Genomic DNA, 11,046 nt, shown 5'->3' on the forward strand with positions numbered 1-11,046 from the left:
TTCCCCAGATTTACATTTCACCTTACATTTGCACAGCCTACTTTATCTACTCATTGAATACAGTGTCTACCCTTCTCTTATCCCCGTTTACACTGAAACAATACATGAGAAACCTTTCACTGAGACTCTGGATAGGAGTTTTGTGAAATTGCATCGTGTGTGATGGTTTATAAGCTAAGTTGTATAAAAAATAAAAATTAAAACCACCTGAAGCTGCATCGCTGTATCACTTCTTTAGTAAAAGTTTATGCAAAACCATAGAGAGAGGCTGTGCCCTGAATTTAGGCGCCATCTGGTGGTTAAAAGTGGGTCTCAGTCTCAGAAAGGCCCCTGCAAGATTCTGGGTGGAGAGTGGACCTTTAGACAGACAGGCTGTGTGTGAGTACTCTGCTGCAGTCCAGGGTGAAACAGTGGACACTTTCATTTGGCGTCATGTCTGCGAGGTTTATATTTTTATTTACTGACTGAAAATTAGTTTGTTTACGTTGTTGCACGAGCAGCTGAATACAGGTCAGAACATTGCTGCTTTTCCCATGTATAGAAACTGTTTTCACATCTGTTATATGCAGGTTGTTCTGTGGCTTTCTGCTCCTTGGAGTGTTCCTCAGTGGACTGAATGGATCAAGGTACAGTGGTATAAAGCAAACTCTGCTGTTTCCTCTATTTGCGTGTGCATCTGCCAGATTTTTGCATAGCCTCTGTCTGACACTTTCTATAACAGACCAGCTGTAAACCAGGAGCTCTCCACTATTCTCAATGAGCTGTGGAGTTTGGATGTGAATCACATGACACCTGGGATAGACTACACGATCTCTGTTCAGGTGAGAAATCTTTTCTAGTTTATTTAGCGCCTGCTGTGTCTTGTGTTTGCACAAAAACGTGTTCTGTGTTTGAACTGCCTAGGGTAGAGCAAGCTTTGTAAGTCAGGGCAGCCAGACGGTGCAGGATCACGCTTCGCAGCCGCTCTTCTCCAACGTTAATGAGAGCAAACTGAGAAATATAACCACTTTCTCTAGTAAGTGTGTAGTTGTGAGCACTCTGAGCTTATTCATTCAGATCGTGTTTGCAGTCATCACTGTAATAAATGGGATTTCTGGGCTCGCAGGCTTTATGACACTCCTGGACAACTATGAGCGGTCTACTGGCGTGACGGAACAAGTCACCACAGAGGAGCTCACAGAGATGGAGTTCTTCTTGGACGCCGTCTTAGAGACAAAAGTCATGAAGGTATGCGTCACAACAAACTCTGTCGAGCAGAAAGTTTAAATTTGAGCACTTCAGTTACTCCATTCTGTTGGAGAAACCTGGTAGTTTCAGTCTGAATGTCTCCAAACAGCAACAAGAGAATTTCTTTTGGTATTGCACAACTTTCTATTGTTTCCTACAGTTCATGGTTTTGAGGCTGTAGCTGAACTCTAGAGGGAGTGTTATGCTCTTCCTGTTGTACTGCTGCTGAACACATTACTTCAAGACATTACAGAGGCAAAATAACATCTGTGTGCAGCTGTGGAATGTCGCTCTGGCCTCAGCGGTCTCCCAGAAGGGGATCGCTGCAGGAATGTGGACATGATGTACTTTTTGTAGGTGGAAGAAAGCCACGCTTTTCAGTGAACCTTTATGTGTAGATCTCAGCGGGGACACATGAGACAAATCCTCACAATAACCCCTCCAACAGCGCCGGGCCTTTTCTCTTCAGCAACAGCACAGCATCTCCTCCTCTCCTCTGGCTCTGGGCACACTCAGGTTTGCAACCATGAAGAAGCCAGAAAGAAAATGGAGGAGGGCATCAGATATTAGAGGATTTCTACTCACAAAGTTTAAATGAGAAAACAACAAAAAAAGAATCTTTAATAACACTGTCACGGCGAGTGAGAGGAGCCGTGTGGAAAATAAAGGAGGATCCAAACGCAGGCACTTGTACAGGTGAGAGGGTGGTTTATTAAACACAAAAATGGACAAAACAGCAAATGGAGAACTGAACTATACTGGGTTAACTAAACTACGGAGCCTGAACAAGAGCACAAACCTGAACACGAATAACAGCGAGCAGAAGACGGAAAGAAGGTTGACGGCAGGGAAACACACAGAATGAAGCAGGGTGGATACACAGACGGACCAGCAACTACAAACACAGAAGACGCGACTTAAATACACACAGAGAAACACAAGGAGATTACACACAGGTGGGGAACACAGCTGGGAATAATCAACAAGACGAGACAGGGGTAAAACTGAACACACTCACATGAGACGCGGACCTTCACAATAAAACAGGAAATGAGAACACAACACCAAGACGCAGACCTGACACTGAGAGACAGACAGAAAATGACACATGGAACTAAACCCACACAAAACATCCATCCATCCATCCATCCATCTTCATCCGCTTTATCCGAGGCCGGGTCGCGGGGGCAGCAGCCTAAGCAGAGAAGCCCAGACCTCCCTCTCCCCAGCCACCTCCTCCAGCTTATCCGGGGGAATACCAAGGCATTCCCAGGCCAGCCGAGAGATATAATCTCTCCAGCGTGTCTTGGGTCTGCCCCGGGGCCTCCTCCCGGTGGGACATGCCCGGAACACCTCACCCAGGAGGCGCCCAGGAGGCATCCTTGTCAGATGCCCGAACCACCTCAACTGGCTCCTTTTGATGTGGAGGAGCAGCGGCTCTACTCTGAGCCCCTCCCGGATGGTCGAACTTCTCACCCTATCTCTAAGGGAGAGGCCAGCCACCCTTCGGAGGAAGCTCATTTCTGCCGTTTGTATCCGCGATCTCGTTCTTTCGGTCACTACCCACAGCTCGTGGCCATAGGTGAGGGTAGGGACGTAGATCGACCGGTAAATTGAAAGCTTCGCTTTTACACTCAGCCCCCTCTTCACCACGACGGACCGGTGCAGCGTCCGCATCACTGCAGCCGCAGCACCAATCCGTCTGTCGATCTCCGGCTCCCTTCTCCCATCACTCGCGAACAAGACCCCGAGATACTTGAACTCATCCCCGACCCGGAGTGGGCACTCCACCCTTTTCCGGCTGAGAACCATGGCCTCAGATTTGGAGGTGCTGATCCTCATTCCCGCTGCTTCACACTCGGCTGCGAACCGCTCCAGTGCGAGCTGGAGGCCTTCACCTGATGAAGCCAACAGAACTACATCATCCGCAAAAAGCAGAGATGAGATTCTGAGGCCACCGAAGTGAAAGCCCTCCGCCACTTGGCTGCGCCTAGAAATCCTGTCCATAAAAATTATGAACAGAACCTGTGACAAAGGGCAGCCCTGGCGGAGCCTATCACCCACCGGGAACGAGTCCGACTTATTGCTGGCAATGCGAACCAAACTCTTGCAACGGTTGTATAGGGATCGAATGGCCCGTAACAATGGGCCAGACACCCCATACTCCCGCAACACCTCCCACAGGACACCCCGAGGGACACGGTCGAATGCCTTCTCCAAGTCCACAGAACACATGTAGAGTGGTTGGGCAAACTCCCATGCACCCTCAAGTATCCTTGGGAGGATAAAGAGCTGGTCCAGTGTTCCGCGACCAGGACGAAAACCGCATTGTTCCTCCTGTATCCGAGGTTCGACTAACGGACGAACTCTCCTTTCCAGCACCCTGGCATAGACTTTCCCAGGGAGGCTGAGGAGTGTGATCCCCCTGTAGTTGGAACACACCCTCCGGTCTCCCTTCTTAAAGATGGGGACCACCACCCCGGTCTGCCAGTCCAGGGGTACTGCCCCTGATCTCCACGCAACATTGTAGAGGCGTGTCAACCAGGACAGCCCTACAACATCCAGAGCCTTCAGGAACTTGGGGCGGACCTCATCAACACCAGGGGCTCTGCCACCAAGGAGTTGTTTAACTGCCTCAGTGACCTCGCCCCCGGAAATTGGCGGGTCATTCCCCTCATCCCCAGACTCTGCTTCCTCCTCGGAAGACGTGTCAGTGGGATTAAGGAGGTCCTCGAAGTATGCCTTCCACCGCCTGACAATTTTCTCAGTCGACGTCAGTAGCACTCCGCCAGCACTATACACAGTGCAGGTAGAGCACCGCTTTCCCCTCCTGAGACGCCTGACGGTTTGCCAGAATCTCTTCGAGGCAGTCCGAAAGTCTTTTTCCATGGCCTCTCCGAACTCCTCCCACACCTGAGTTTTTGCTTCAGCCACTGCCCGAGCCGCATTCCGCTTGGCCTGTCGATACCTGTCGGCTGCCTCCGGAGTCCCACAGGCTAACCAAGCCCGATAGGACTCCTTCTTCAGCTTGGTGGCTCCCTTCACCTCTGGTGTCCACCATTTGGTTCGGGGATTACCACCATGGCAGGCACCAACCACCTTGCGGCCGCAGCTCAATGCAGCAGCTTCGGCGATGGAGACACTGAACATGGTCCATTCGGACTCAATGTCCCCAGTCTCCCTCGGAATGCTGTTGAAGCTCTGCCGGAGGTGTGAGTTGAAGATCTCGCAGACTGGGGCCTCTGCTAGACGTTCCCAGAACACCCTCACTATGCGTTTAGGTGCACCGGGTCTGTCTAGCGTCCTCCCCCGCCACCTGATCCAACTCACCACCAGGTGGTGATCAGTTGACAGCTCAGCCCCTCTCTTTACCCGAGTGTCCAGAACATATGGTCGCAGGTCTGGTGATACAATTACAAAATCGATCATCGACCTGCGGCCTAGAGCGTCCTGGTGCCACGTGCACTTATGGACACTCTTATGTTCGAACAAGGTGTTCGTTATGGCCAAACTGTGATTTGCACAGAAGTCCAATAACAAAACACCGCTCGGATTCAGATCAGGGAGGCCGTTCCTCCCAATCACGCCCCTCCAGGTCTCGCTGTTGTTACCCACGTGAGCATTGAAGTCTCCCAGCAGGACAACAGAGTCTCCCGGTGGGGCACCTTCCAGCACCCCCCCGAGGGACTCTAAGAAGGCTGGGTACTCTGAACTGCCACTTGGCGCATAAGCGCAGATGACAGTCAGGACCCTTTCCCCAACCCTAAGGCGCAGGGAACAAACCCTCTCATCCACCGGGAAAAACCCCAACGTACCGGCAGCAAGCCGAGGGAATATTAGAATACCCACCCCAGCCCGCCGCCTCTCACCAGGGGCAACTCCAGACTGAGACAGAGTCCAGCCCCTCTCTAGGAGACTGGTTCCAGAGCCCAAGCCATGCGTAGAGGGGAGCCCGACTATATCTAGCCAGTACCTCTCAACCTCACGCACTAACTCAGGCTCCTTCCCCACCAGAGAGGTGACATTCCATGTCCCTATTGCCAGTCTCGGCAGCCGGGGATCAGTCCGCCAGGGCCTCTGCTCCTGGCCGCCGCCCAGCACACACCCATGTCTCCTCTTCGGGCTGTGCCCGGCCGGGCCCCATGGACTAAGGCCCGGCCACCAGACGCTCGCCCTCGGGCACCCTCCCCGGGCCTGGCTCCAGGGCGGGGCCCCGGTAACCCTATCCCGGGCAGGGTAAACTGTTCCCTCGATGTTTTCTTCATAAGGGTCTTCTGAATCGCTCTTTGTCTGGTCCCTCACCCAGGACCAATTTGCCATGGGAGACCCTACCAGGGGGCAAAAGCCCCCAGACAACATAGCCCCTGGGATCCCTGGGACACACAAACCCCTCCACCACGATAAGGTAGCGATTCACGGAGAGGCCACACAAAACATGAGAACACAAATCCTAAATACCAATAAACAGAAACATGGAACTCAATAACAATAATCATCATCACCACCATCACCACAAAATGAGAAAATCCAAAACACCAAGATAACTGAAACACAAAGTGCCAGAGAAACATAAGGAACAATCCATAATGCAAAAGTAAACCAAAATATAACAAACTCAAAATACTGGGTCCAAACTGACCCAGAACCGTGACAAACACAGCTAAAGACAATATGATTCACAGAATCATTGCAGAACAGAACACAGATAGGTGAGGTGCACAAAGTTTATTATCATCCCCAGCCAGTTGTGGCTTCCCCTCCCAGAGCCTGGTTCCTTGGGAGGTTTCTTCCCCCTTAAAGTCCTTTTTTCCCTTCCAACTGTAGCCAAGTGATTGCTTACAGTGGTCGTCTTATTGTTCTGTAGGGTCTTTCCATCCATCCATCTTCTTCCACTTATCCAGGGCCGAGTCGTGGGGGCAGCAGCCCAAGCAGAGTCAAGTCCAAGCAGACCTCCCTCTTCCCAGCCACCACCTCCGGCTTGTTCGGGGGAACATCAAGGTGTTCCCAGGCCAGCTGAGAGATATAATCTTTCCAGTGAGTCCTGGGTCTGCCATGGGGCCTCCTTCCAGTGGGACATGCCCGGAACGCCTCACCCAGGAGGCGCCCAGGCATCCTTGTCAGATGGCCGAACCACCTAAACTGGCTACTTTCAATGTGAAGGAGCAGTGGCTCTACTCTGAGCAGTGATGAGATTCTGAGACCACCCAAGTGAAATCCTTCCGCCACTTGACTACGCCTAGAAATTCTGTCCATAGAAATTATTAACAGAATTGGTGACAAATGGCAGCCCTGGCGGAGCCCATCACCCACCAGGAACAAGTCCAACTTATTGCCGGGTATGCGGACCAAGCTCTTCTAACGGTTGTATAAGGATTGAATGGACCGTAGAAATGGCAGCACCCCCCACAGGACACCCCGAGGGACACGGTCGAATGCCTTCTCCAAGTCCACAAAACACATGTAGACTGGTTGGGCAAACTCCCATACACCCTCAAGTGTCCTCGATAGGATAAAGAGTTGATCCAGTGTTCCACAACCAGGACGAAAACTGCATTGTTCCTCCTGTATCCGAGGTTCAACTAATGGACGGCCTCTCCTTTCCAGCACCCTCACATAGACCTTCCCAGGAAGGCTAAGGAGTTTGATTCCCCTATAGTTGGAACACACCCTCTTGGCCCCTTTCTTAAAGATGGGAACGACTACCCCGGTCTGCCAATCCAGGGGTACTGTCCCTGATCTCCACGCAACATGGTAGAGGCGTGTCAACCAAGACAGGGTCTTTACCTTACAATATTCAACCCCTTCAGGTGACTGGTATTGTGATTTAGTGCTATAAAAATAAAATGTATTTGAATCAAATCTTGCTCACTTTAGGAGCCGCTTCCATCTCACCCAATCAGGGGCGGATCTAGAGAAATTTTCTTAGGGTGGCATGAGGGTGGCAAAGAAATCAAATGGGGTGGCAAAATCAAAGCCTTTTTTTTTTTTCAAACACATATGCAGGTGGTTACATATGGTTAAAATGATTCAAATGCAGTAAGTATACACGTTTTTCTTATAAATAGTCTATAACTTAATTATTGTCTGTAGCCCACATAATTACACACTTTAGTTACATAAAACATGTGAATTTTGATCTTATGTACTGTATAGCCTGTATAATAAATAAATATGTAGCCCAATAAGTATAAAATCCAGAAAGCTACACAACATGGAGCAGTTCATTTATAAACACAAGTCTAACTTAAGTTTCACACTGTTTTTTCTTAGAAAACAATCACATTGTTACATGCTTAAATTACAGAAAATGTCAGAAACCTGCGCTGTCATGAACAAAAATTTAAACCTAATATTTTATGATTTGTTGGATTAACCCTCCGAGGGCCAAGATATAACCGGCCATTTTTGACTCCTTTTGAGTTTACATTTGTATTTCACCCTCAAATTGTTTCATTTTATTTTTTCCCCTTGCCTTGTTTGGGATCATTCTTTTCAGCTCAACTGAATGTAGTTGTTTTTTACTGACATACAGCATTAGTATTACTGATCTGAAATCACACAAAGAACTTAAAATCCTAGTAGTTTTTTTTTTACTGTAAAAAAAAAACGCTAAAAAAAAAAAACTAAAATGAGAGAACAATCAGGTGTTGCCATAAGATGCCCCACAAATTAGGTGTGCCAGTAAAAACATTGTTGGTCCACCAAAAGACAGAGGAGAACACCATAATAAACCTGCAGGCCTGACAACAGGAGGTGTATCACTCCGCTGGTTATCTACTTCGTGACAGTGTTTATATTGCAAATGTGCCTTTGTGACATTCATTAGTGTCCTCACTGACACACAAAACAAAACAACGACTACACAACAGAACAACTACACGAGACAACATAACACACTAACTATACACTCCACACTAAACGTCACAAATCTCCCACATCTAAAAACTCGCTCTCTCTCTCTCTCTCTCACTCGCTCTGTCTCGCTGCCGTCACTCCCAAAACTTTTCCTAAACAACCAAATCCCACGTGTCAACTTTGTTTTTAACTGGTCGACATGCTACATTTTTCCACCAATAGGAAAGAGGCGGCCTTTTCTTTCTTTACTGTTTTCACGCTGTCCTTAGAAAACGCTTAAAAAGAAAACACACACACACACACACAAAACAAAAAACAAAAACGTGACGACAGTATTTAGAAAAAAGCATGGCTTATATATATTATCATAACTGTGGATTTACTGGCCTGTAATTAAAATTTAAAAACTTTGAAGTCCGAACTTTCAATAATGGCTGAAATAGAGACTCGGCGTGGCTGCAGCATGTTGCTGCGTCAGCTTAAATCAGTCATGTGATTTGGAGGTGCAGCGTGTCCGTGGACCACAGAGGGTTAATAACACTCACCTTCATTCCATTTCCAGAGTGTAACATCCAACCAGCTGTGTAAAATCCGAAATTCCCATGGTGTTGTTCAAAATGTGCTCTGGCACAATCATAAGCATCGCTTGCTACTGAAAACAAGAAAAAAGCCGGTCAGCGCTATGGGCTGAACCATTTGTTAATGGTGGAGGGGGGGAACACTATGCAATATATTCAGTTTGAGCATTTATATTCACTGTTGACTGTAACTATATATGCTCAAACTGTTAATGCTATCTTATTTTAATAAACAACACTGTCATATGCAAAACTGGGGTGGCACTTGGGGTGGCAAGGGATCATTTTAGGGTGGCACTTGCCACCCCATGCCACCCTTCTAGATCCGCCCCTGCACCCAATCTCTAAAATCTTCTTCTGTCACACCAACCCTCTGCATGTCCTCCTTCACTACATCAGTGAACTTTTTCTGCTTTCTTCTTCTTTAAATCTTCAGCATCCTTTTGGCAATATATCCACTATTCCTCCTCTGGACATGTCCAAATCATCTCAACCTGCTCAACCTGAGTTGTCCCCCTGATGTACTCATTTGTAATCTTCTCCATCCTGGTCACTCCCAGAGCAAATCGTAACATCTTCAGCTTCACCTCCTGTCTTTTTGTCAGTGCCACCATCTCCAAATCATACATCACAGCAGGTCTCACTGCCATCTTGTAAACCTTCCCTTTCTCTCTTGCTGCTACCCTGCTGTCACAAATCACCCTGACACTTAACTCCACCCTCCCTGCACCGTGTTGCAAACACATAAAACTTGCACCACGGGATGAACCAGATAACTGCTGGTAACATTTGGACAAAAAATCTGATGACTCCATCTTTAGGGCTTAGTTAGATTAAATATTTAACGAGTTAATTTAACAATTAAAGACATATTCATCCCAAAGACACTCTTATAATGTAGATTAAATGTAGTGTTGACATAACATATAGAGGTATGATTTGTTTTTTTAAAGAGTTAAATGTTGTAATTACATGAACAAAAGTGCAGTATTCCAAGATGGCATCAGGGTTTTAACACCTTTTACGTTTCTATAATTATTTTAAGTGTAAAAGCTCAAAATAATGACATAAATACTTCTGTTCATGTTATTATCACAATAATAACATTATTATTATTATGACAAGTCAAGTTTGGATTCATAAATATCATCAATGATGTTTCTCCACAGCGGGCTCATCAGTACCTGGTAAGAAAAGGTCAGTCCAGCTCTGACTTGAGGCTGTTCAAGAAACAGCTCAACTTGATCTGGTTCCACCTCTACCACAGGCAGAGAAACACAGGGTGAGATCTCTTCCTGTCAATCATCCCGCTTTAACTGTCTCCAGTTGTTAAATTCATCCATGAGATTCTGCAACACTATAAATTAATAATCATTTCTTTGGTAAGAAGTATGTGTGTTTCTGTTTTTAATTGATTATCACCAGCCTGGACTCCAGTGGATTTGAACATGTGTTTGTTGGCGAGATAAAATCAGGAACAGAAATCATTGGTTTTCACAACTGGGTCCAGTTCTACCTGCAAGAGAAAAACCAACACTTGGACTACAAAGGATATAAGGCCAGGGAGCATGATTTGGTAAGAATAACAGTTCACCAGACAGAAGAGATTCATTTCCTTCTTTGGTAACATAACCATTAATGTTCATGCTTTTGTCACAGCCTGATCAAGATGACCACATTCTCAACCTCCAGTTCAGCTGGCACGGTGTGGTGAAGCCCATTGGCAGCGCCTTCATCGGCACCAGCCCCGAGTTTGAGATGGCCGTCTTCACCATCGTCTTCCTCATGAACACAGAGAGAAGCACCACAGTTGTGGTCAACATTGACCAGTGTCGGATGGAGCTGGTGGTGATCAGACACGGGCGCTCACTTGGGACGGCGTACCCCAAACTGCTCAGCAGCAACGGCAGACATGTCAGGCAGCACGCACACTGATGTGATCCATCATTTTATTTACTTCTGATAAAAACAAATCTTTGTTCAGCAATACGTGGCCTCATTAATAAGGAACTGACCTGCCTAATGTACTGCAAAGGACATTTACATGTATTTCAAGATCACTGTGACCTCAGTAGCTTTAAATAAAATGTTATTTTGGAGTTCAATATTTTTATTTTGTGCAGTTTTCTTTAGAAAACAAGTCTTTCTAGTCGCTGACATTTATTTAATGTGATATATATAGAACATAGAACTGTGGCATGACCCTTGTGGGCACAGTAAAAGCAAACAAAAGGGAGATCCCGCAAGTGATGAAAAGTAAAGAAAATCATGTGTCCTTCCTCCCTGACGAGGCTTCAAAAAAGAAGGTTGTCCTGCTCCTGTCATCCATGCACAGACAACCAAGCATATGACCCACTGAAAACCTGAAGTGATTGGATTTTAAAAC

At 47.0% G+C, this 11,046-nt stretch overlaps 1 protein-coding gene across 1 annotated transcript; it reads left to right on the top strand.

Annotated features, from left to right (window-relative positions):
• Positions 1 to 304: 304 nt before the first annotated feature.
• endouc (endonuclease, polyU-specific C) lies at positions 305 to 10,765 on the top strand. The gene is made up of 8 exons (XM_003440512.5): positions 305 to 443; positions 570 to 626; positions 722 to 821; positions 904 to 1,015; positions 1,106 to 1,227; positions 9,830 to 9,942; positions 10,086 to 10,236; positions 10,320 to 10,765. Exons 1-8 carry the CDS (start codon positions 433 to 435, stop codon positions 10,593 to 10,595), a joined length of 942 nt encoding a protein of 313 aa, XP_003440560.1. The 5' UTR covers positions 305 to 432; the 3' UTR covers positions 10,596 to 10,765.
• Positions 10,766 to 11,046: the final 281 nt, after the last annotated feature.

The sequence above is a fragment of the Oreochromis niloticus genome, linkage group LG7, assembly GCF_001858045.2.
Source record: "Oreochromis niloticus isolate F11D_XX linkage group LG7, O_niloticus_UMD_NMBU, whole genome shotgun sequence".
Classification (NCBI taxonomy): domain Eukaryota; kingdom Metazoa; phylum Chordata; class Actinopteri; order Cichliformes; family Cichlidae; genus Oreochromis; species Oreochromis niloticus.